The 27,360-nt window shown below is 47.3% G+C and overlaps 1 protein-coding gene across 3 annotated transcripts in view; it reads right to left on the bottom strand.

The window, feature by feature from the left end:
* Window positions 1-27,360, bottom strand: part of LOC137427551 (cytoplasmic protein NCK2) — a 181,841-nt gene that overhangs the window by 71,227 nt on the left and 83,254 nt on the right. For all 3 annotated transcript variants that reach the window (XM_078778034.1, XM_078778032.1, XM_078778033.1), the window contains 3 exons: window positions 12,301-12,445; window positions 1,463-1,559; window positions 1,214-1,371 (listed from right to left, as the gene is read on the bottom strand). In XM_078778034.1, coding sequence (XP_078634160.1) covers window positions 1,214-1,371; window positions 1,463-1,559; window positions 12,301-12,423 — 378 coding nt within the window. In that variant the 5' untranslated portion in view covers window positions 12,424-12,445. The remainder of the gene's footprint in view (window positions 1-1,213; window positions 1,372-1,462; window positions 1,560-12,300; window positions 12,446-27,360) is intronic.

The following is a 27,360-nucleotide window of genomic DNA, read 5'->3' as shown; positions in this document are numbered from 1 at the left end:
ACCGCTCGGCAATATTCCATCTTATCCGTGGTTCGAGCGGGAGTTATTTCCCTGCTCGCAGTCGGGGTTGGTAATTAGGTATTTGGGACCCCAAATTGACCAATCACCCTACCCAAGACCGACCGGGAGGATCGTCATAATTTCCAGGATTGGGGGACGGCCAGCTTAAAAGACATGGGGATTAACCCCCCCCCCCCCCACCCTTGATAAGGGGAGCGCCGACCCCCGAACCCGCAACAATATATATATATATATATTAGAGTGGTTCTCAAAAATGAAAGTTAGAAAAGTCATGCTCCTAACACTTATAATTTCACATATTTGGCTCGCATGAATGTTTGGAGTCGATTATTTATTCTCCACTGCTGTACTTGTGATTTTGACTATTGCAGTTGACCTATGACCTTGCTATGTACTGCACATTTTGAAGTTGTTTTTAAGTTAATTGAATACAGTACAGCTGTACTCTGGTGTATGCAGTTGCCCTCATTGAAGAGTACAATCGTCTCCTGACAAGGGATGAACAGCAAACCCAGTATCTGCTTCAAGTTGTGACAGAACATCGCAAGAGGTTTCCCGATTGCAGGAAATCAACGCTTATTGGGCACAAACATTGAGTGGCTGGCAACCATGAGTCACTGTGGAACCCCTAAAACTTGATGTATTCAAAAAATATTTCACAGGCAGAAATTTTACCTCAATACCAAAAAAATTAAAGGTTAGTAGTAAAACAATTCAATTTTTTTTTGCCTTATGTAACTAAAAACCACCCTAATATATATATATATATACATACCATACGCATACAGCCTATTTTAGTACAACACTGGATTCCTTTCATCAGCACGATTGAGGCGAAAGCCTGTTGCACTTATGTAAACTTGTGTGAAAGGCAGGCATTCCTTCCTGCATGTATTTCTTTCTCAATCAAGCAAGCATCCACACTAAGAATAAAATTATGACATAATTGGGCTGAGGGAAGAGGGATGGAGGGAGGGTGGCAGCATGAAAGGATCAGTGGGTATCCCTCATTTTGCTAAAAGCTTTTCTGCCATTTCTATCTCAATGACAATGAAGAATGCACAAAGCAAAAAATGTCCTTGACAATCAAGGCCAATATATTACAGCACCAATAATAACAAAATAATGGAGTGTGACAACCAGCTCCATTGTTCAACATAGAAACCCCTTCATTTTCCAAGTGCACCCATACCTTAATAAGTGATAGCTCATCCTCTCGTTCCGGTGTGTAGTTAAAACGAACACGGGCTGTTACGTGCACTCCATCTAGCTCCCCAAGTCCAGGTGCAGATGGATTGCTGTCAGAGAGACCAAGGGATTCACAGTTGCTTGGTTTTCGCTTGACTTTTCCTGAGAAGAAGCATGCATGCTCATCTCAACACTGCATTTGGAACAACAGAAACTACACAGTGAACAGCAAGCAATGCCTGAACACACCCACCAAACATAGTGCGGACAAAACTTCCTTTCTTGAGGCTATTTTTTCTCTCCACGTAGTTTGATGGCACATAACCTGTCTGGTTGTTTCCGTTGCGAACCTGCAGAAACAAAAATAACTTGAACAGCACTCGGTAGAGTGCATACCTCCGTCAGGCTGAACAGTTTAGTTTTGTATCCCATTGATAGACCGGATCTGGATCCGGACCTGAACCAAAATCAAATCGGCTTGTTCTTGTCATCTAACCAACTCATTCACACAGTTTTGTCATAACTCGTCCATAACTTTTTGAAACATCATGCTATAGATCACTTTTGGCCCCATCTCTCAATGGAGAAGAATATAAAAAATTCATACCCTCCCCCCAGCCTCTCCCCCCCCCCCCCCCCCCCCCCCATCCATTCTAGCGAGCAGCTGGTGTTAATCTCACACACGCCACGACAACAATAGTAATGCCAATAATCGCCTGTAATAATGGGCTTAAATTGGGGAGTTTTTCAGGGAAGAAAAGAGAGACATCTATTTTATTCCATGGTGTGGCTTCCACATGCTGACTCGCTGAGGGATCCTTTGTACTTTATATCATTTATAGGTAATGAGTTAAACGAGGTAATTCCAGTCCATTGTACTGAGGCAACTGAGATAATAGGGCATGGTGGTAAGGGGGTGGTTTCAGATGTGAAATGAAAAGGGTTACAGGATTTGAGATGGAGGAACGAATGGGTGGATTCAGGTGAGGGAGGTTTCCCATGGGAATTATGGGATTTGAGATGGAGGAACGAATGGGTGGATTCAGGTGAGGGAAGTTTCCCATGGGAATTCTGGGATTTGAGATGGATGAAAGAATGGATGGATTCAGGTGAGGCAAGTTTCCCATGGGAGTTATGGGATTTGAGATGGAGAAACAAACAGATGGAGGAACAAACAGATGGAGGAACAAACAGATGGAGGAACAAACAGATGGAGGAACAAACAGATGGAGGAACAAACAGATGGAGGAACAAACAGATGGAGGAACAAACAGATGGAGGAACAAACAGATGGAGGAACAAACAGATGGAGGAACAAACAGATGGAGGAACAAACAGATGGAGGAACAAACAGATGGAGGAACAAACAGACGGAGGAACACACAGACGGAGGAACAAACAGACGGCGGAACAAACAGACGGAGGAACAAACAGACGGAGGAACAAACAGACGGAGGAACAAACAGACGGAGGAACAAACAGACGGAGGAACAAACACATGGAGGAACAAACAGACGGAGGAACAAACAGACGGAGGAACAAACAGATGGAGGAACAAACAGACGGAGGAACAAACAGACGGCGGAACAAACAGACGGAGGAACAAACAGACGGAGGAACAAACAGACGGAGGAACAAACAGACGGAGGAACAAACAGACGGAGGAACAAACAGATGGAGGAACAAACAGATGGAGGAACAAACAGATGGAGGAACAAACACATGGAGGAACAAACACATGGAGGAACAAACACATGGAGGAACAAACACATGGAGGAACAAACACATGGAGGAACAAACACATGGAGGAACAAACACATGGAGGAACAAACACATGGAGGAACAAACACATGGAGGAACAAACACATGGAGGAACAAACACATGGAGGAACAAACACATGGAGGAACAAACAGATGGAGGAACAAACAGATGGAGGAACAAACAGATGGAGGAACAAACAGATGGAGGAACAAACAGATGGAGGAACAAACAGATGGAGGAACAAACAGATGGAGGAACAAACAGATGGAGGAACAAACAGATGGAGGAACAAACAGATGGAGGAACAAACAGATGGAGGAACAAACAGATGGAGGAACAAACAGATGGAGGAACAAACAGATGGAGGAACAAACAGATGGAGGAACAAACAGATGGAGGAACAAACATATGGAGGAACAAACAGATGGAGGAACAAACAGATGGAGGAACAAACAGATGGAGGAACAAACAGATGGAGGAACAAACAGATGGAGGAACAAACAGATGGAGGAACAAACAGATGGAGGAACAAACAGATGGAGGAACAAACAGATGGAGGAACAAACAGATGGATGAACAAACAGATGGAGGAACAAACAGATGGAGGAACAAACAGAGGGAGGAACAAGCAGATGGAGGAACAAACAGATGGAGGAACAAACAGATGGAGGAACAAACAGATGGAGGAACAAACAGATGGAGGAACAAACAGATGGAGGACAAACAGATGGAGGAACAAATAGATGGAGGAACAAACGGGTGTATTCAAGTGAGGGATGTTTCCCATGGGAGTTATGGGATTTGAGATGGAGGAATGAACAGGTGGATTCAAGTGAGGCAAGTTTCCCATGGGAGTTACGGGAGTTGAGATGGAGGAACGAACAGGTGGATTCAATTGAGGCAAGTTTCCCATGGGAGTTGCAGGTTTTGAAAGGCAAAATGGGCAGGAACATGAGAACTGAGGAGTTACTGTTTGGAAGATAAAGGGTGAGGAACCGGCAATGGATGGTTAGCTGAAGTTAAAAAAGTGTCGACAGATGGATTGGTAGATGGAGGTATAAAAGAGGGATTGCAAAATGGATTGCTCAACTGAAAGTATTCCCTCCCACACAGGGCTTTTCTTTCCCATGAGAATGGTTATTTTACCCCTTACTTCACAACTTGTAATTAAAAACGTATTTATTTTAACTTTTAAAGTGAGATCAGGATTTGGCAATCGGCGCAGACAGGTATCGCTATTTTGGATCGCCGCACGAGCATTGCTATCGCAGATCGCCGTACCGGTATTGCTATCGCGGATCCACGTACCAGCATTTGTTATCGCGAATTGCCGTACGAGTATCGCGATCGCAGATCGCCGTACCGGTATCGCTATCGCGGATCGCCGTACCGGTATCGCTATCGCGGATCGCCGTACCGGTATCGCTATCGCGGATTGCCGTACCGGTATCGCTATCGCGGATCGCCGTACCGGTATCGCTATCACGGATCGCCGTACCGGTATCGCTATCGCGGATCGCCGTACCGGTATCGCTATCGCGGATCGCCGTACCGGTATCGCTATCGCGGATCGCCGTACCAGTATCGCTATCGCGGATCGCCATACCAGTATCGCTATCTCGGATCCACATCCCGGTATCGCTATCGCGGATCGCCGTACTGGCATTGCTATCTCGAATCCACGTACCGGTATCGCTATCGCGGATCGCCATACCAGTATCGCTATCTCGGATCTCTGTACCGGTATCGCTATCTCGGATCTCTGTCCCGGTATCACTATCTCGGATCCACGTACCGGTATCGCTATCTCGGATCTCTGTACCAGTATCGCTATCTTGGATCTCTGTACCGGTATCGCTATCTCGGATCTCTGTACTGGTATCGCTATCTCGGATCCACGTACCGGTATCCCTATCGCGGATCGCCATACCAGTATCGCTATCTCGGATCTCCGTACCGGTATCGCTATCTCGGATCGCCATACCGGTATCGCTATCTCGGATCCACGTACCGGTAACTCTATCTCGGATCGCCGTACCGGTATCACTATCGCGGATCGCCGTACCGGTGCCACTATCGCAGATCGCCATACCAGTATCACTTTCACTGATCGCCGCACCAGCATCGCTATCTCGGATCGCCGTACTGGTATAACTATCACGGATCGCCATACCAGTATCGCTATCTCGGATCGCCATACCAGTATCGCTATTGTGGATCGCCATACCGGTATCGCTATTGCGAATCGCCATACCAGTATCGCTATCTCGGATCTCCGTACCGGTATTGCTATCTCGGATCGCCGTACCGGTATAACTATCGCGGATTGCCATAGCAGTATCGCTATCTCGGATCGCCGTACCAGTATCGCTATCGTGAATCGCTGTACCAGTATCGCTAATCGCCGTACCGGTATCGCTATTGTGGATCGCCTTACCGGTATCGCTATCGCAAATCGCCATACCAGTATCGCTATCTCGGATCACCGTACAGGTATTGTTATTGTGGATCGCCATACCAGTATCGCTATAGCGGATCGCCATACCAGTATCGCTATTGTGGATTGCCGTTCCAGTATCACCGTCGCGGATTGCCGTACCGGTATCGCTATCATGGATCTCCGTACCTGTATCACGATCGCGGATCGCCGTACCAGTATCGCTATCATCGATCGCCATATGGGTATCATGATCACAGTATCTGTAATCAGCAAAGACCAAGTCCGGAGATGAAATAGTGTGTATGCAAACAGTTGTTAGGTTTACCAAACTCTCATTCGATGGCGCTGTGTCCCCATCTCTCCTCCCATCCCCCAACCTCTGATCTCCCCTCCACCCCCATACAACTCTCCGGGCGGTGTTCGTAACTTTATTTAATTTTTGCACGCGGTTATCAACTAAATGTGATACGCTCTAGAAACTCTTAACCTGAACCAAACTTCAAAATTTAAACTTCCCATGGAAGTTACTGCAGAATCGAGCTTTGCAGCAGTTCTGACCACAAGAAAATTGTTCATTTGCTAAAAAGGCGTCTCCGGGTGTGTTTACTATGACCGACGTCTTGTTGTGCTTCACTGTTCCAGGTGTAGCCAAGAACATCAAAGCTTTTAAAATCATGTATGGGTTGTATGGTATTTAAGGGTTGTGAACACCTTTCTTCGATTTGTTGGTGATATCCCGATATTTTTGTGAATATACCGATTTTTTTTTTTTCATATTGTTTTTTTTCGGTATACTTGTATGAATATTCGGCATAATATAACATATTATATGAAAATTTTTACCGGTATAACAGATATATCGATTTATCGCTGGACCCTGCTCCGCCCACATTATTACATCATTATGCATACTTGTACCAAGTTTGTTTCAAATCCATTCAGCTGTTCTCAAGTATCACATTTCTACCTGACATGACCTCTGACCTTTGATGTCGAAATCTAATCAGTTCATCTTTTCATCATAATATATACTTCGACCAAGTTTTTTTTGTTTGTTTTTTGTATACAAGATCGAGGCTCGTGAAAGAGCTAACATTAATCACCCAAAAAGACAAACTGACACACAAAACACAAAAAACAAGCGGAGCGGCAGACAAGATGGGGAGAGAGGGGGAAGGACACAAACACAACATTTGAGAGCAGGGACATCGGGAGGACTTGGGGGGGAGGTGGGAGAGGAATAAAACATATGAACACTGCAAGGACTCTGGGGTGAATTACCGGGGTAGAAAAGATCAAGGTTTTCGATGGGGGAAGATAAGAGATGGTGGTGAACAGCTGTTTTAAAAACCTGGAGGGAGGAGTGGGATTGAAGGGAGTGGGGGAGTTTGTTCCAGAGGCGGGAGAAAAGGGGAATGAAAGAGTGAAGGTGAGCAGAGACCCTAGACTTTGGCAGTTTAACCATAAGAGGGTTGCAGGCAGATCTTGTGCGACCTGAAGGAATATTGGGGGGACAGAGCACAGAGAGAGCTGGGGGAGCAAGGCCGGAGAGGAGTCGGTAGAAGACAGAAAGACCACCAACCTGCCTGCGGTGAGTGAGTGAAAGGCCCTCGGAGTTGACTACATCGCAGGAGATTCCAATGATTCTGAAAGCTTTGGCCTCAACAGCGTGAAGCCGAGCAAGGTGTGAGGCAGGAGCACCAGCCCAGAGGGGGGAACAGTATTCCATTGAGCTGCGGATGAAAGCCTTGTATGTGGTGAGGAGCTCAGGTGTGCCAAGGAAGGACTTCGCACGACGGAAGATGCCCAGTCGGCGACTGGCTTTGGAGGCCAGCTTGGAAATGTGGTTTTCCCAAGAAAGATCATGGCAGATAGTGAGACCCAAAAGCTTGAGCGACAGAACTTCTTGGAGAGGATTGTTGAGAAAGTAGATGGGAGGGTTTTCCAGTCGGTCCTTTCGGAGAGACATTGTAAGAGTGTGAGATTTGTCAGGATTGAAAGACATGTTCCACTTGTTTGACGAGTCTGTGATTTTGTCCAGGTCTGCAGAGAGTGGGGAGGCTGCAGACTGCCGATCTGAGGGATGAGGAATGGAGCGGCAGATAGTGGAGTCATCAGCAAAGAGATAGAGAGGATTTTCCAGAGAGTCGGAGAGGTTATTGATGAAGACCAGAAATAGCACAGGGCCCAGAACACTACCTTGGGGAACTCCAGCCAGAACAGAAGGGAAGATGAGAGAAATCCATTCAGGGCCACACGTTGCGTTCGACCAGAGAGGAAATCCGCAAGCCATGAGTGGAGCTTTCCCTGAATACCATAGGAGGTGAGTTTGGTGAGCAGAGCTGGGTGCCAGACCGTATCGAAGGCACGTGATATGTCAAGTGAGACAGCTCTGATTTCCTGTTTGGCATTGAGGACCTCCATCCATTGTTGAGACAGCAGAAGCAACATGTCCAGAGTAGAATGACCTGGTCTGAATCCAAATTGATGATCAGAGATCAAGCCATTGGAGAAGAGGAAGGATTTGATATCTGAAGCAATGATGGATTCCATGACTTTGCTGATAATTGGGAGCAGGCTGATTGGTCTGTAGTTGCAAGGATCTGTTTTTGCACCTTTTTTGTGTAAAGCAGTAATGTTTGCTGATTTCCAAGATGCTGGCAAATGACCTTGAGCAAAAGAGAGGGTGAAAAGAACAGAGAGAGGGTGAGATAGAGCGGCAGAGCAGGATTTTAGGACCCGAGGGCTGATGCCATCTGGTCCAGTTGCAGAATCAGAGTCGAGGTTTGATAAAAACTTCTCCACCTTGTCAGGAGAGAAGGACACAGAGTCCAGGAGCAGTTGGGTTCGACTGGGAAAAGTGGGAACAGAGAGAGATGGGTTTGGGACACAAGATTTTGAGGCAAACACAGAGTTGAGGCATTCGGCTTTGTCACGTGCGGTGTCAACTGTGCAGCCATTTGAGGTAAGGGAGGGGATGGAGGGGGAACAAACGCCAGAAACAGATTTGACCAGACGCCACCAGGATTTGGAGGAAGGAGACAGGTTTGAGAGTTCAATCTTGAGTGTGGAGAGATAGTGCTTCCTGGCACTCCTGAGGGTAGAAACACACTTGTTTCGAGCTTGGTGGAAGGAACTGAGATTGCCTTCAGTTGGATTTGCCTTCCAAGACGCAAAGGCAAGTTGTTTCAGGGCAACTGCCTCACCACAAGATTCAGTGTACCATGGACGGGAGGAAGGGTAAGACAACTGAAGACGAGATGGGATAAATCTGTGCATGAGAGAGAGCAGTTTGCTTTGGAAGAATTCCCAGGAAGAATTGATCTCAGAGGCATTAGAGATGGGAGACCAGTCCAGTTGATTGATGGCTGCTTGCAGACCATGCCAGTCGGCCTGAGTGAAATGCCAGACTCGTCGGCGCTGAGGAGGCTCTCTGAGAATGGCCAGTGAGATGTCCACTTTAACAAGCACATGATCAGAAGAACCGATTGGAGCAGAAGAAGAGCAGCAGACATTTGCAGGGAAGTTAGTCATAACCAAGTCTAGAAGAGAAGATACTCCATTGACTGAGATCCGGGTCGGGAAATTGACAGATTGTGTCAGTCCCAATGAGTCGCAGAAGTCCTTTGCTGAGGTGCCATGGCTGGTGAGAGATGAACCCACACCCAGCCAGCTGGCATGATGACAGTTGAAGTCGCCACATATGAGGAAGAGAGAGTTTGGATGAGTTGATAGAAGTTGGTCCATGTTGTCCGACAGAGAAATGTAAATGGAGTCATCACTGTTTGGAGGACGGTACAGAACACATATGAACAAAAGGTGGGAGTGGAGAGGAAGCCGTAGCCAGAGGTACTCCTGTGGGTGGGGTGGAGAGAGGGCAGTGCAGGGAGAGTGAGGAAGAGCGTTTTTTATAAAGATAGCCACCCCACCACCAGGACGAGGATCAGGTCTATCGTACCGGAGGAGGGAGTAACCAGGAAGAGATATTAAGGAATCAGAGACATCTTGAAGGAGGAAAGTTTCTGTTAAGCAGATCAAGTCTGGATTTTCAGAAGCAACCTGAATGGAGAGATCAATCAGGTTTGAGCGAAGGCCCCGGATGTTTGAGGTCCATACCGTTAGTGAGGAGAGAGGGGGAGCATCGGGTGCAGGACAGGGAGGGGAGGGGTAGGGTCAGATGTAGGGTGAGAGGGGGATGTAGGAAGAGCAGTTGATAGTGTGTCAGAGATTACAGAAGAGTTACAAGAAAGGGAAGGATGAGGAGGACGAAAGGTTTGATGGTGATGGAATGAGGCACAGTAAGAGTTTGTTTGAGGGGGGGCAGAGGAAAGTAGAAGGTTGGGGGAGGTGGAGGTATGACATAGGAGGGAGAGGAAGTGGGGAGGAGGCAGCTTTGAGAAGGAGGTGGGCGGAGGGAGAATTTGGAAGGGATGGTTGGGGGGGAGATTTGAAGGGGAGGGGCAAGGGGGGAGTTTAGAAAGTGGATGATTAATGAAAGATGAACATATATAACAAATTGGGTTTGTTGTGATTTTCAAGTTAGCGATTCGTTTAAGAACGATGGAGGAGGGATGGAATGAATGAGAATTTAGAGCATGGAGTGATTTGGAATCATAAGAGATTGAATATTTTTTTGAAATGGAATGAGTTGAAGAGGAAATTGAAAGGAGCCTTTAAATTAAGAAGAAAAACAGCGTGTTGTAATAAACCACTGAATAAAACACTGAAGGGGATAGTTGAAACATATTTAAACAGAACTGTGATGAACAATCTTATATTCACAAAAATACCAATGGGGAGAGGAAGCCTCGAGCGACGACCACGAGTCACTTGAACAGGGCAAAAGGTGGAAGGCAAGGGGAAAATGGGGGTGGGGCGAGACAGCGCACGTGGGCAGAGGCAAAAGCACACGAGGAGAAAGGGAAATAAAAGTTTTTTTTGTTTGTTTTTTTGTTTGTTTTTTGGGGGGGGGGGGTGTGGGGGTTACAACGTTAGACAAATAGTAGATGTTTGGTGAAGCTTGGTGGAGAAGTGGAAATCAAAAAAGCTAGCAAAACAGCGAAGGAAGGAACAACCTTCGACGGGGGAAGCCTGAGGCTGCAAGGCCTTGCTCGTGACGTGGCAAACAAACGATTAATTTATGAAAGATAAACACCAAGAAACTTCCAAGGGGGACACTATAAGTTCACACACCGAACGATAAATACAGTTTCCACAAAATACAATTGTGAACAGACTTAACTTTGAAAAACGTGGAGACCGTGTGGACCGTCGAAAACCCCTGCCACCGTCTCCAAGATCTCGCGAGATCTCAAAGTTGGTCAAAATCCCATCACTGGTTCACAAGTTAGCGCAGTAACAGAATTTTTACCTAATGGGACCTCTGACCCTTGACCTCATAATGTAATCCATTCACATTTTCATCATTATACATATTTATACCAAGTTTGACTTGATTCCCTTCAGCTGTAATTAAGTTACCACACAGTAACAAAATAATTGCAACTTAACATGACCTCTGACCTTTGAACTATTGACCCCAAAATCGAATCAGGTCATCTTTACCACATACATAAAAAATATAAAAAAACACCTTTAGAGGCCATTTTTCCCCGCAAGCGGGGGTTGGCCTTTTTCGGGGACCGTGGTTGTTGTTGTATTTTTGGTCCCCTTTTTGAAGCAATGTTTTACGGCCGGATGCCCTTCCTGCCGCCAACCCTGTTTGTCGCCTTTTTACGACACACAAGGAATTACCAGTGAACTGGTACTCAATTTGCCGACCTCGGAAGGATGACAGGCTGAGTCAACCCCCCTGGCATTAATTCAGCGATCGACCGGGATTCGAACCCACGATCCTAGGATCCTAAGCTGGCACCCTAGCCACTAGCCCAACAATACAGTTCCTGTAAATAAATATGAAAGAGATAACGACATAAATCAATAAAGATGGTAAATAAATGTTGATATGTAATTGATAAATTATGGATGGTTTTAAGTAATCCAAAATTGGCGGCATGGGAAGAATGAGTGTGGGTGGAGCAGTTTCTGAGATGACGAGCCACTCAATTTTAGTGCAATTGCCTTTATTTTGGTGATGTTACTCGTAATTGCCCTCACAGACAAGGGAGGAAAGCTGAACGTATGGGCAAGTCCACCAAACGATCCCCATGCCTGAATCACTTCACCACGTCCATTTTGAAGTCCAAACCAATAGCTTTACGAGCCTTCTTTGTGGGCGTCTCATCTGAAGAATTTGGGGATCGTTTACCACGTATGATGAAGCGGTTTGAGAGAGTTTCACAAAAATACTATCAATGAAGGCCAGACTATAACGCTCACATATACAGTGTGCAAAGAGGGACAAGATAAGCGGTGTACTATAGGTCGTACCTCCACTTCCGTTGCTCGCCGGCACAAAATTTATATCTCAATTTCCACATGAAAAAAAACATGAATTCGAAAATAGAGGCGTAAATAGAAAATTGTTTAGTACTTTGTCAAAGGTGTTAAGTCTAAAAAACGTAAATGTAAAAACAAAAGTGGAAATGAAGGCAAGAGTATTTTTTTTTTAAAGTACTTTTTGTAATTACATTGAGGGTATTAAGTCTGTGGAGAATCACGCATGCTAAATAAGATATCATAGTGAATATTTTTTTTTGCCTAATTTGACCTAATCACAACGTTATTTACAACTTACTGCATAATTTTTTTTCTGTTGTCAGGTTGTGTTGTTTCAATTCACGGAATTTTTTTTTTTTTGGTATCTCCAGCAATGAAGCCGATTTGGTAAATTCAGTCCATTTTCCACGATCACAAAAAAAAAAAAATCACTGGTTCTGGATGTAGGAGAGGAAAAGCAGAAAAACGTGAAACAAAATGACACACAAACCTGCCACCAAGAGCGGGAATCATCGATCAACCAAAGCCGCTCGTGCTTTCGGATGTTCAACTCTTGTTCTTGCTGGGCCACGTAATCATACTTGGCCACCACGGATGGCTCTTCCGTAGCCATCTATCTGGAACCCACCTCAGTTCTGGGAGACAAATAAACCCAAACAAAACAAATTAGTGTCGAATGTCATTCTGAAACAATGATAAAGAAACTTCAGAAAATCAACACAATGGGAAGTTAATTAAAGCAAGTTTTGATATGATGAGGAAACATAATAAAACTAGAACTGCCACTTTACTCGCACCCACTTTTGATACAGCCCCACTTTTGATACAACCCCACTTTTGATACAACCCCACTTTCATTGGACATGCTTTGACACAACCCCCTTGGATACAACCCCGATACACACACACACACACACACACACACCCTACCCACACCCCTCCAAAAACACACACACACACACACACAAACACCAACCCCCCTGCCCCCACACACACACATCCCTACCCCCCCCCCACACACACACACATCCCTACCCCCCCCCCCCCACACACACACACATCCCCCCCGACACACACACACACACACACACACACACACACACACACACACACACACACACACACACACACACACACACACACACACACCACACCCCCAACACACACACACACACACACACACACACACACACGCACACACACACACAAACACCCCCACACCCATCCCCCCACACGCACACACATATCCAGACAAATGCACATCCCCCTCCCCCCCCACCCCCCAAGACACATCCCCCCACACACATCCCCCCCACACCTCCTCCAAACACACACACACACACACACACACACACACACACACACACACACACACACACATGCACACACATCCCCACACACGCACACATCCCCCCTACCCCCCCACCCACATACACACACAAACACATGCACACATCCCCCCACCCCCCCACCCCCAACACACACACGCACACACACATCCCCCCCCCCCACCCCTAACACACACACACACACATACACACACACACACACACACACACCCCCACACCCCCACACGCACACCCCTCCACACACACACACACATCCAACCCCCCCCCCCCCAACACACACACATATCCACCCGCCCCCCAACACTCACACACACGCCGCACATCCACACACACACAAACACACGCACACATCCCCCCCCCCCCCAACACACACATGCACACCCCTCCACACATAGACACACACACACACACACACACACACACACACACACACACACACACACCCCTCCACACATACACACACCCCTCCACACATTCACACACACACACACATCCAACCCCCCCCCCCCCTCCTCCACATGCACACCCCAACCCCTCCCCACACACACACACACATCCCCCCACACCCACACCCACCCCCCCCTTCACACACACACACACACACACACACACACACACACACACACACACACACACACACACATTCCCACATGCATACACACACAAACACACACACGCACATACACATCCCCAGACCACACACACCCTCCCCCCCCCACACACAGAAGCACACATCCCCCCAACCCCCATCCCTAACACACACACACACACACCCCATCCCTAACACACACACACACACACCAATACGATGGCGTCGTAAGATGGCGTCGTATCCGCAGTTAATCGGATGCTTTTGGGCCCCAACGTCGGCTAATTCAGATTTTTCGAGTATGCCTGTACGTGATAAACAAAGAGCGTGGTTCGTAGATCGTAAATCCATTAGTGCCGTGGGCATCGGGTCACTGGGTGCGGCGTAAAAGGGATAACAAAGTCGAGTCCTTACGCTATTATTATATAGATATTGATAAATCTTCAATTATAATTTTATTTGAGGTTCAAATGACCGCGGGAGATCGTGTGATAGTGATCACGTCCTGGCAGGACAAAATGGTGCGTTTCTTCTTCTTTCAACAATAAAGACATAGCTTCGAGACCGTACATCCAATCATCTTGAAATTTTGCACACTTGTTCCGCTTGATGAGATCTACATTGCATTAAAAATTCAAGTCGATCAATGCAGTGGTTCAAGAGATAGAAGCTTTTTAAAATTTACCTTCCATTATTTCTTGCGGGCCAAACCATGTGACTTATCAAAACGTCTCAAGTAACAATGAAACATCCCCCCATGAGGAACATTTGTGTAAAGTTTCCACTCGATATCTTCACAAATTATGGAGGTGACACCATTTCTAGATTTTTTGTTCGTCATGGGTGTACGAATATGCATGCCAAGTTTGGGCTCGATCCGTTCAGCCGTTGCGGAGAAAAAGGGTTTTTTGTGTTTTTTTCACGAAAAACAAGATGGCCATCGAACCATGTGACGTACGACTTCGAAATTTTTTGCATTCTGAGTTTTTTTTAACTAAGCATCTGGGAAAAAAAATCTCCTTTTCGGGGGAGAAAAAATTTTGTTTGACGAATTCTAACCTCTTAACGTTAGCATTTTTAATATACTCGATACACATGTCTTTTGTTCCCATTGAAGAGTTCTTTAGAATGAGCCATTCCTCAAATTTTTCCATTGAGCCGTTTCGGAGATACAGAGGGGCAAATTTGAATGTGTTTTACAAGATGGTGCCCAAACCACGTGACCTATGACGTCATAATTAGCATTAAAAAATTCTCGGAGCCGAGACGATCATTTGATGAAAATTTCCTGTCAATCCAACCAGCGGTTGCTGAGAACATTAATTATGAATTTTTCGGAGGTGCAAAATAGGGCGGAAGAATAATAATAAGAAAAAACTCGAGCAGTAATAATAGGTTACTCTCCACTTTATGGAGAGTAAACCTAATAAAACATATACAAATAAATAAACTCCCATGCTCTTCCAGCCTAAGAAAGCTGCATAAAGCAACCAAGAAAAGCAACACAAGGTAAGGCAACACAACACTTTGCTGTTTCAAACCCTACCCGGGTTCCTCCACAGCAGCAGACATTCACAAGTAGTGCAGCCACGTGAAAAAGTAAGTACACCCCATGTAAAGTTTTGACTTTTTCAACATATTTCAACATGCAGCTATTTGATCTTCATTTCAACAATATTGATAGATAATGGTGATATAATATAACAAATATCATGAAACATTGACATTTTGTAGTCCATTGTATAATTTAAATAAACATAAATGCAAATTTTGCATGTGGAAAAAGTAAGTACACCCTTGGCTCTAATAGGTGGTATTGCCCCTTTTGGCAGAAACAACCTCAAGTAGGTGTTTCTTATAACTGTATACCAGTCTCTGACATCGACTGGGAGAAATTTTTGCCCACTCCTCCATGCAGAATTCTTTCAGCTGTGCGATGTTTGAGGGGTTTCTTGCATGCACAGCTCGTTTCAAATCCCCCCACAACATCTCGATGGAATTTAGATCCGGGCTTTGACTTGGCCATTCCAGAACCCTCCATTTCTTTCTTTTCAGCCATTCCTTGTTGGATTTACTGGTATGTTTAGGGTCATTGTCATGTTGCATGCTTCGGTTGAGCTTCAACTTTCCGACAGATGGCATCACATTATCCTCAAGCACCCTCTGGTACAATGAAGAAGTCATAGTGGATTCTATGATGGTGAACTGCCCAGGCCCTGATGCAGCAAAGCTGCCCCAAACCATAATATTTCCACCACTATGCTTTACAGTTGGTATCTGGTTCTTGTGGTCGAATGCTGTCTTTGGTTTTCGCCAAACATGTCTTCTGGTACTGTGGCCAAATAGCTCTACCTTTGACTCATCTGTCCAGGGCACATTGTTCCAGAAGTGCTGGTCTTTGCCGAGGTGTTCATTGGCAAACTTTAGTCTTGCCCTGATGTTCTTTCTGGACAGCAAAGGTTTCCTCCTGGCACACCTCCCATGTAGATCAAATTTGTGCAGCCTCTTTCTAATGGTAGACTCATGCACTTTGACATCAACAGTGGCAAGAGCTACCTGTAGGTCCCGTGATGACATTTTGGGGTTCTTAGAGACGTCTTTCAGCATCTTGCGGTCTGCTCTCGGGCTGAACTTGTTGGGACGGCCTGGCCTGAACAAGTTGGCAGTTGTTTGGAATCTTCTCCACTTGTAGATGATCTTCCGGACAGTCGAATGATTGATTTCAAATTGTTTGGAGATCTTTTTTAATCCCTTCCCAGACTCGTAGGCATCTATAACCTTATTTCTGAAGGCCTCAGAGAGCTCTTTTGATCTAGGCATGGTGACGCCGCACACTTCAACAACAAAGAGCAAACCAAACTAAATGTCTGAGGTTTAAATAAGACAGGTTCCTCCAAGATCCTCTCTTAACGATGTTCTAATCATTTGCACCTGAGCTGGTGCACCTGATTCTAATTTTAGGTATTTGAAGTTGTAATAAATGTTGGGGTGTACTTACGTTTTCCACATGCGAAATTTGCATTTATGTTTATTCAAATTATACAATGGACTACAAAATGTAAATGTTTCATGGTATTTGTTATATTATATCACCTTTATCTATCAATATTGTTGAAATGAAGATCAAATAGCTGTATGTTGAAATATGTTGAAAAAGTCAAAACTTTACATGGGGTGTACTTACTTTTTCACGTGACTGTACATACATAAAAATACTCAGTGGAGTGCTTTACATCTGATATATATATATATATATAGTTGAAATCTGGCTGAAATTAGGCAAAACCTCTTGGAAGATGAGCCATATCCTTCCCTGAAAGCAGTCAATGCCAAATTGCTCCCGAAGTTCAGGTCTACGTGGCTGTACGAGCCAGCGTTTTCGTCTGTGACACAGATAAAGTCAAAGAACCGATCTCGCCTCGTTGGTATGAATCTGGAAGCAGAACTGAGATAGTTTCCGTAGCCGTAGTTTCTTGAATTGTTGAGAGAGAAAAAAAGCCAAATCTCTCATTCAAATTTCATGCTTTTGCAATTTGGAAAAAGCATTTTTTTTGTACTTTTGCATTGTGTTTATAATTGACCTTGACCGTCATTAGAATCCTGAAATAAATTTATTTAGCGAAAAATTGGCGCTTTCCCCCAGGCGATTCCAGGGGGCACATCATCCACTATCAACCTCCTACTGGTGAGACTCCCAAAATCCCGAATCACTGCTCACCTCCACTCATTTGTTCCTCTTTTTTCTTGTCCGTGGAACCAACCTTCCTCATTCTCTTCAATCTCATTCTTTCCTCCCGGCTTTTTTCAAGATAGCTGTTCACCACCATCTCAGATCGTCCCCGATCCTCAATGATTAATCCATTCTAACCTGTCAAATCACCCCCACTTCCACACCCACCCAAATTTTGCATTTTCTTGTATCCATGTCGTCCACCTCTTACGTTCTTCCCTTCCACTCATCATTACCCACATCCCTTGTTTGTCCGTCTTCGTCTATTTCCTCCCTCAGCCCTGCTGTTAGCATTTCCCCCTTCTCTTTCTGCTGTTTTTCTTTTGCTGTGTTGCATCCTGATCCGTGTTTGTTCTCGTTCTTCTACGAGCCTAGACTCCTTCCATAATTTTTAACCTATTCTTTCTTAACACAGATTTTACTTCCAAATGAAAAGCACAATATAATAAATTGATTGATTGGTTGAACGTTTCATAATGGTGAGGAAAAACGTTTTCAGGCAATTGCCAACTTTTCTCCATTCGTTGTAAGTTGTCCAAATGCATGCAAGTTGCCTCGTTTGTGTTCATGTGTCATTGCCCGAACACATTAACAAGGTCAAACGCGTCTTGGAAGAGGGCCAGTCAACAGAGCACAATTCACTGATGAAGTTGCATCATTCCTCCTTCAGAGGAACTGCAATATTACGCCTCATATCTTCAAAATCTTTGGGAGAGAATACAACGAACAGTTACACCCGAATGGAAATCGAATAAAGGGTGAATGAATGGCCAACCCTGTATATTACATTTCCTCGCTGTCCGAATAAATCGACACTTTGTTGTATAAATACACGTCAATGTAAAGACAGGAAACCAAGGAAAGCTAAGAGATCGAAGCATAATCTTGTTCAGCTCCATTAGTAACATTACCACAATCTCCTCACCACTTCCCTCCCAAGCTAAGCTATCATGCTGGTGAAATCTCCATGCAGGCACTGTGGCTAAACAACCCATATCAGCACATTACACAATTCCACCCTGACACACACTTTCTTCCAAGCAATACAGTTGAAAAACAGCCTTGCACCAATGTCTGTCTTCATCCAGCCTGTCTGCTCCACTTTGAAACTCTAGAATTGATGATTGTGCCTCATCCATGTCAGAAAAACATCAATGGTCTATGCAGCCAGCCTCAAACGAATTGTCATGTTTAGCTCTGAGACCGCCGAGTCATGTCAAATTTAAAATGCTTTCTTTTAAATGTCATAGTACTTATTCACATGAGAATACAAAGACAAGTACAGTAGGATACAATATTGTGATGCTTTTTGGGGGCCTGGGGAGACACATACCACCACATAAGAGATCCCGCGTGTAATAATTTGTTAGCTAAATCACCTCTCCCCACATATCAGTGGATAAAAGTATCGAAGTAACGAAAGTTTAAACTTGAAAGTATCAAATACATGACACTTTACAAATTTCAAACCAAACGTTATTATCCGGATTATCCCGCTATTATCCGGATTATCCCACATTATCCCGCTATTATCCGGATTATCCCACATTATCCGGCTATTATCCATTATGGATTATTGTCTGTTATTATCTCGGAAATATGAAAAATATATCAATAAACAACAGTTCGATCCCGAACTTCAGTTTTCAGTCACTCTACTATTACCAAGTAATAATATAAACAACTAATTCCCTAATCAGGAACACTAACATCCCCCCTCTCTCCTCTTCTCCTCCTCCTCTCCACACTCACCTCTATTCCATCCCCCCCCCCCCCCACCACCCCCTTCTCTACTCTCCACCCCTCACTTCTCTCCAACCACTCCTCTCCTCTCCTCTCCAACCACTCCTCTCCTCTCCTCTCCAACCACTCCTCTCCTCTCCTCTCCAAACACTCCTCTCCTCTCCTCTCCAACCACTCCTCTCCTCTCCAACCACTCCTCTCCTCTCCTCTCCAACCACTCCTCTCCTCTCCTCTCCAACCACTCCTCTCCTCTCCTCTCCTCTCCAACCACTCCTCTCCTCTCCAACCACTCCTCTCCTCTCCTCTCCAACCTCTCCTCTCCTCTCCAACCACTCCTCTCCTCTCCTCTCCAACCACTCCTCTCCTCTCCAACCACTCCTCTCCACTCCTCTCCAACCACTCCTCCCTCCTCTCTTCTCTCCACCCCTCCTCTCTTCTCTCCACTCCTCCTCTCTTCTCTCCACCCCTCCTCTCTTCTCTCCACCCCTCCTCTCTTCTCTCCACCCCTCCTCTCTTCTCTCCACCCCTCCTATCTTCTCTCCACCCCTCCTATCTTCTCTCCACCCCTCCTATCTTCTCTCCACCCCTCCTATCTTCTCTCCACCCCTCCTCTCTTCTCTCCACCCCTCCTCTCTTCTCTCCACCCCTCCTCTCTTCTCTCCACCCCTCCTCTCTTCTCTCCACCCCTCCTCTCTTCTCTCCACCCCTCCTCTCTTCTCTCCACCCCTCCTCTCTTCTCTCCACCCCTCCTCTCTTCGCTCCACCCCTCCTCTCTTCGCTCCACCCCTCCTCTCTTCTCTCCACCCCTCCTTTCTTTGCTCCACCCTTCCTCTCTTCTCTCTACCCCTCCTCTCTTCTCTCTACCCCTCCTCTCTTCTCTCTACCCATCCTCTCTTCTCTCTACCCCTCCTCTCTTCTCTCTACCCCTCCTCTCTTCTCTCTACCCCTCCTCTCTTCTCTCTTCCCCTCCTCTCTTCTCTCTTCCCCTCCTCTCTTCTCTCTTCCCCTCTTCTGTAACTCTCCACCTCTCCTCTCTACCCCTCCTCTCTACTCCTCACTCTCGACTCCTCACTCTCATCTCCAACCACTCCTCTCTTCTCTCCTCCCCTCCTCTCTAACTCTCCTCTCTAACTCTCCTCTCTAACTCTCCTCTCTAACTCTCCTCTCTAACTCTCCTCTCTAACTCTCCTCTCTAACTCTCCTCTCCAACTCTCCTCTCCAACTCTCCTCTCCAACTCTCCTCTCCAACTCTCCTCTCCAACTCTCCCCTCCAACTCTCTCCTCCAACTCTCCCCTCCAACTCTCCGAAAGTTAGAGTCCGAAAGTCACTATGTCTCTCCGACAAGACCGACTGGACAACCCTCCAATCTACTTTCTCAACAATCCTCTCCAAGAAGTTCTGTCACTCAAGCTTTTGGGTCTCACAATCTGCCATGATCTTTCCTGGGAAAACCACATTTCAAATCTGGCCTCCAAAGCCAGTCGCCGACTGGGCATCCTCCGTCGTGCGAAGTCCTTCCTTGGCACACCTGAGCTCCTCACAACATACATGGCTTTCATCCGCAGCTCAATGGAATAACGTTCTCCCCTCTGGGTCGGTGCTCCTGCCTCACACCCAGCTCGGCTTCACGCTGTTGAAACCAAAGCTTTCAGAATAATTGGAATCTCCCGCGATGAAGCTAACTCCGAGGGCCTTTCACTCACTCACCGCAGGCAGGTTGGTGGTCTTTCTGTCTTCGACTGACTCCTCTTCGTCCTTGCTCCCCCAGCTCTCTCTGTGTTCTGTCCCCCAAATATTCCTACAGGTCGCACAAGATCTGCCAGCAACCCGGCTCACAAGATCTGCCAGCAACCCGGCTCCACTCCACACTCACAAGATCTGCCAGATCTTCCAAAATCAAGACCCTCTATTCACCTTCACTCTTTCATTCCTCTTTTCTCCCACCTCTGAAACAAACTCCCTCACCCTCTACAATCCCACTCCTTCCTCCAGGTCTTTAAAACAGCTGTCTACCACCACCTCTTGTCTTCCCCCATCCAAAACCTGATCTTTTCTACCACCGTTAATTCAACCCAGATCCACTTTTTTGAAATACCGACGTCTTTCCTGGAAGTCCGAGCAGTGTCCACGTGTTTTTTTTTTTAACCTCTCCAGCACGAACTTCCTTTCAAGGACGCAAAGTTCACTCGCACTGTACGCTCGACCGCTCGGTCCGGCTTCCACAAAAACGTCTTTTCACGATCTCCTCACGCCCCTTCTTCCTCGCTCCACCTCTTCCGGTGCCCTATCTGGTTTCCGGCATCATTTTTGGCATGAGCGCTTTTAAACATTTTAACCACAATAACCCTTAGTGAGAACCAATAATCTATCTATAATTCCAGTAATCTCTGTACGTCTGTACGTTTGTACGTCTGTACGTTTGTCTGTGACCGCTGTTTCTCGACAACCACGGGTCCGATATACTTTTAACTTGCCAGGTATATTGCTGGGGACCCGAGGATGTGCCTTTTCAAGGTTTCATATTAATCGGACAATTACTTACCGAGCTATGTCCAAAAAACGATTCAACCAATCAGAGAGCAGCGAACGATCGCGTGTGCCGAACGTGGAGGACACACTCTGCCTCGGATGGCACATTTGAGAGCGTATTCATTTATTTCACGTTTGCAAACTATGTTGGCGTTAAACTATGTTTTAAAACTAATAAAACCGAATTTGCGATTCATTCGCTTTCCTGCGCGTTTGTGCACGCGATGGCGATTTCTTTACCAAACTCCGGAAGCCGTTCGCTTTGGACCAAACCATTGCATGTAAATAGAGGGGGGGGATTGTCACCGTACTCGCAAGCCGTTCGCTTTGGACCAAACCATTTCATGTAAATAGAGGGGGGGGATATAATTTTAGATATAGATATAGTACGGGCAATGCCCTAGTAATAATAATACCAACAATAATTAGGGCCGAATCCATAACACCCACACTCTCCTCTCTACCCCACACTCTCCTCTCCACTCCATACTCTCCTCTCCACACTCTCCTCTCCTCTCCACACTCTCCTCTCCACACTCTCCTCTCCACACTCTCCTCTCCACACTCTCCTCTCCACACTCTCCTCTCCTCTCCACACTCTCCTCTCCACACTCTCCTCTCCTCTCCACACTCTCCTCTCCTCTCCACACTCTCCTCTCCACCTCTCTCCACACTCTCCTCTCCACACTCTCCTCTCCACACCACTCCACACTCTCCTCTCCACACCACTCCACACTCTCCTCTCCACACCACTCCACACTCTCCTCTCCACACTCTCCTCTCCACACTCTCCTCTCACACTCTCCTCTCCACTCCACACTCTCCTATCCACTCAACCACTCCAACTCCCCTCTCCACTCCAAACTCTCCTCTCCACTCCAAACTCTCCTCTCCACTCCAAACTCTCCTCTCCACTCCAAACTCTCCTCTCCACTCCAAACTCTCCTCTCCACTCCACACCCTCCTCTCCACTCCACACCCTCCTCTCCACTCCACACCCTCCTCTCCACTCCACACCCTCCTCTCCACTCCACACCCTCCTCTCCACTCCACACCCTCCTCTCCACTCCACACCCTCCTCTCCACTCCACACCCTCCTCTCCACTCCACACCCTCCTCTCCACTCCACACCCTCCTCTCCACTCCACACCCTCCTCTCCACTCCACACCCTCCTCTCCACTCCACACCCTCCTCTCCACTCCTCACCCTCCTCTCCACCCCTCACCCTCCTCTCCACCCCACACCCTCCTCTCCACCCCACACCCTCCTCTCGACCCCACACCCTCCTCTCTACCCCACACTCTCCTCTCTACCCCACACTCTCCTCTCTACCCCACACTCTCCTCTCTACCCCACACTCTCCTCGCCACCCCAAACTCTCCTCTCCACCACACACTCTCCTCTCCACTCCAAACTCTCCTCTCCACTCCAAACTCTCCTCTCCACTCCACACCCTCCTCTCCACTCCACACCCTCCTCTCCACTCCACACCCTCCTCTCCACTCCACACCCTCCTCTCCACTCCACACCCTCCTCTCCACTCCACACCCTCCTCTCCTCTCCACACCCTCCTCTCCACTCCACACCCTCCTCTCCACCCCTCACCCTCCTCTCCACCCCACACCCTCCTCTCTACCCCACACCCTCCTCTCGACCCCACACTCTCCTCTCTACCCCACACTCTCCTCTCTACCCCACACTCTCCTCTCTACCCCACACTCTCCTCTCTACCCCACACTCTCCTCGCCACCCCAAACTCTCCTCGCCACCCCAAACTCTCCTCTCCACCACACACTCTCCTCTCCACCCCACACTCTCCTCTCCACCCCACACTGTCCTCTCCACACTCTCCTCTCCACTCCACACTCTCCTCTCCACTCCACACTCTCCTCTCCTCTCCACACCACACTCTCCTCTCCTCTCCACTCCACACTCTCCTCTCCTCTCCACTCCACACTCTCTCTCTCCACTCCACTCCATACTCTCCTCTCCACTCCACTCCACACTCTCCTCTCCTCTCCACACTCTCCTCTCCTCTCCACACTCTCCTCTCCTCTCCACACTCTCCTCTCCTCTCCACTCCACACTCTCCTCTCCTCTCCACTCCACACTCTCCTCTCCTCTCCACTCCACACTCTCCTCTCCTCTCCACTCCACACTCTCCTCTCCACTCCACTCCACACTCTCCACTCCACTCCACACTCTCCACTCCACTCCACACTCTCCACTCCACTCCACACTCTCCACTCCACTCCACACTCTCCTCTCCACTCCACACTCTCCTCTCCACTCCACACTCTCCTCTCCACTCCACACTCTCCTTTCCACTCCACACTCTCCTCTCCACTCCACACTCTCCTCTCCACACTCTCCTCTCCACTCCACACTCTCCTCTCCACTCCACACTCTCCTCTCCACTCCACACTCTCCTCTCCACTCCACACTCTCCTCTCCACTCCACACTCTCCTCTCCACTCCACACTCTCCTCTCCACTCCAAACTCTCCTCTCCACTCCAAACTCTCCTCTCCACTCCAAACTCTCCTCTCCACTCCACACCCTCCTCTCCACTCCACACTCTCCTCTCCACTCCACACTCTCCTCTCCACTCCACACTCTCCTCTCCACTCCACACTCTCCTCTACACTCCACACTCTCCTCTACACTCCACACTCTCCTCTACACTCCACACTCACCTCTCCACTCCTCACCCTCCTCTCCACTCCTCAGCCTCCCCTCCACTCCTCACCGCTCCACATCCTCCACTCCTCATGCTCCTCTCTACTCTCCTCACTCTCCTTGCCCTCCTCACTCATGTCCTTGCCCTCTTCACTCATGTCCTTGCCCTCCTCACTCATGTCCATGCCCACTTCCCTCATGTCCTTGCCCCTCCTCACTCCGCTCCTTGCTCCCCCATGCCCTCCTCACACCGCTCCTTGCCCTCCTCACTCCTGTCCAACTCCTCACTTCTCTCCTCTCCTTTCCTTTCCCCACCCTTCCTCACTCCTGTCCAACCCCTCCTCACTCCTCTTCTTTCCCCACCCCACACTCTCATCTCACCCACACTCTCATCTCACCCACACTCTCATCTCACCCACACTAGCCTCTCACCCACACTAGCCTCTCACCCACACTCGCCTCTCACCCACACTCGCGCCTCACCCACACTCGCCTCTCACCCACACTCGCCTCTCACCCACACTCGCCTCTCACCCACACTCGCCTCTCACCCACACTCGCCTCTCACCCACACTCGCCTCTGACCCACACTCGCCTCTGACCCACACTCGCCTCTCACCCACACTCGCCTCTCACCCACACTCGCCTCTCACCCACACTCGCCTCTCACCCACACTCGCCTCTCACCCACACTCGCCTCTCACCCACACTCGCCTCTCACCCACACTCGCCTCTCACCCACACTCGCCTCTCACCCACACTCGCCTCTCACCCACACTCGCCTCTCACCCACACTCGCCTCTCACCCACACTCGCCCCTCACCCACACTCGCCCTCACCCACACTCGCCCCTCACCCACACTCGCCCCTCACCCACACTCGCCCCTCACCCACACTCGCCCCTCCCCCACACTCGCCTCTCCCCCACACTCCCTCTCCCCCACACTCGCCTCTCACCCACACTCGCCTCTCACCCACACTCGCCTCTCACCCACACTCGCCTCTCACCCACACTCGCCTCTCACCCACACTCGCCTCTCACCCACACTCGCCTCTCACCCACACTCTCCTCTCACCCACACTCTCCTCTCACCCACACTCTCCTCTCACCCACACTCTCCTCTCACCCACACTCTCCTCTCACCCACACTCTCCTCTCACCCACACTCTCCTCTCACCCACACTCTCCTCTCACCCACACTCTCCTCTCACCCACACTCTCCTCTCTCCCACACTATCCTCTCCTCCTCACTCCTAACACAGGGAGAGGGGAGAGCATCGTACACAGGGGAGAGGGGAGAGCATCGTACACAGGGGAGAGGTGTCAGTAGGGTGAAAAGTGACACTTCTACGTTGACTTGATTGACTTAACGAGAGGAGAGAGGGTGGAGAACCCGCCCTGACCGATTTGCTTCCGTAGTTCATTTTAAACTTGAAAGCATCGAATACACTTCACTTTACAAATGAAAAATTGCTTAAAACCAAACGTTATTAATAAATATTGTATTCCATCGTTAGTCTGCATTATTACGTACAACATTTTTCGAAGTACTGCATTGTTTAATTACATAGTTGGAAAAGAGTAAACTCGCCTTAAACAATCTCTATAAACAACCCGGGAATATGAAAAAATAGAATTACACAACAGTTTGATCCCTAGCATCAGTATTCAATCGATGTACTTTTACTAAGTGATAACATAGATAACTAATTCCCTAGTAGGGAACCCTACCCTCCGTTCTCTCCTTTCCCCGTCCCCACAACGCATCTGACCAGACACAATCAAAATGGCTATTACAATGCATTTCGCCGTTTTTCTCAGCTCGTGTTGAAACTGAGAATTCAACCATCCTAACGACTATGAAAAATGAAATCAGATGGCAAATTAGAGTCGAGATAAAGTTATGAGGGAGTCTCAATGGACTTTATCGTACAGGTCTTAATTTCATTTAAATGCATTTTGTTCCATAAAAGCTAACTTTAGCCCAACTTTCTTCCCGTTTTTTTGCAACCAAGTCTAAAACCATTCTAGGGACTATGGAAAATGAAAATGAAATCAAATAGCATGAGGCCAACAAAAGAGGCCTGAGAGCTATGCGGTTCAAACAAAATGGTGGAGATTTGTTTTTGAAGCCCCACCCAGAACGTGTATAGCCACTCCCTCAACTGGGGAAGCCACACCCATGAATGGACAGACACACTGGAAGAATATTATAGTGATATATACGATAATCGGGTAGTCCACGACAAAAACCGACTACCTTCACTGGCTTGCCAGTGGGGAGGGTGACTGTGACACCCTGCAGGACTAAAAATATATACCTGTTAAAAGGTTAATCAGCTCCCTTAGGGAGCCAACTGCCATCCAGTAACGAGATGGTGCGTCCTATAAAACACCCATCCGGTTAGACTGTTTTTTTAAGGTAGTAGTTTGTAGACAGCAACCACTCAGGGTAGCACTACCATTCTGACTTACGAGCGTTAAAGTGGTGCCCGGAACCATCTTGCACTCTCTGTGTCAGGATTGATGGTCTTACTTTCTGTCTCACTCAAACTACAGCTACCAGGAATAGCTTCAACCTCTATTTCTTGCAAACAGACACTTTTCTTCACTTTTATTTAAGGCCTGGCCTCGATGAGGACTATAGACGTGGCCAAAAATATTGGCACACTTGCACTTTTGTCAAATAACACAATTTTATCGAAAAATAAATTGAAATTGACAGAAGTTATTTCTTTGGTCACCACAATTCTTTATTTCACTGTTAATATTACAGAACCTTTGTTTTTGATTCAGAACTTAATATATCCTTTTAAATCAGAAAATAAAAAGAAATGGCATTGACAAAATTATTGACACCCTAGACTTAATATTTGGTAGCACAGGCTTTGGACAAAATAACTGCAGTCAAGCGCTTCCTGTAGCCATG

Source organism: Myxine glutinosa, chromosome 5 (genome assembly GCF_964187855.1).
Source record: "Myxine glutinosa chromosome 5, kmMyxGlut1.1, whole genome shotgun sequence".
NCBI lineage: Eukaryota > Metazoa > Chordata > Myxini > Myxiniformes > Myxinidae > Myxine > Myxine glutinosa.
This window is presented reverse-complemented; position numbering and strand designations above follow the sequence as displayed.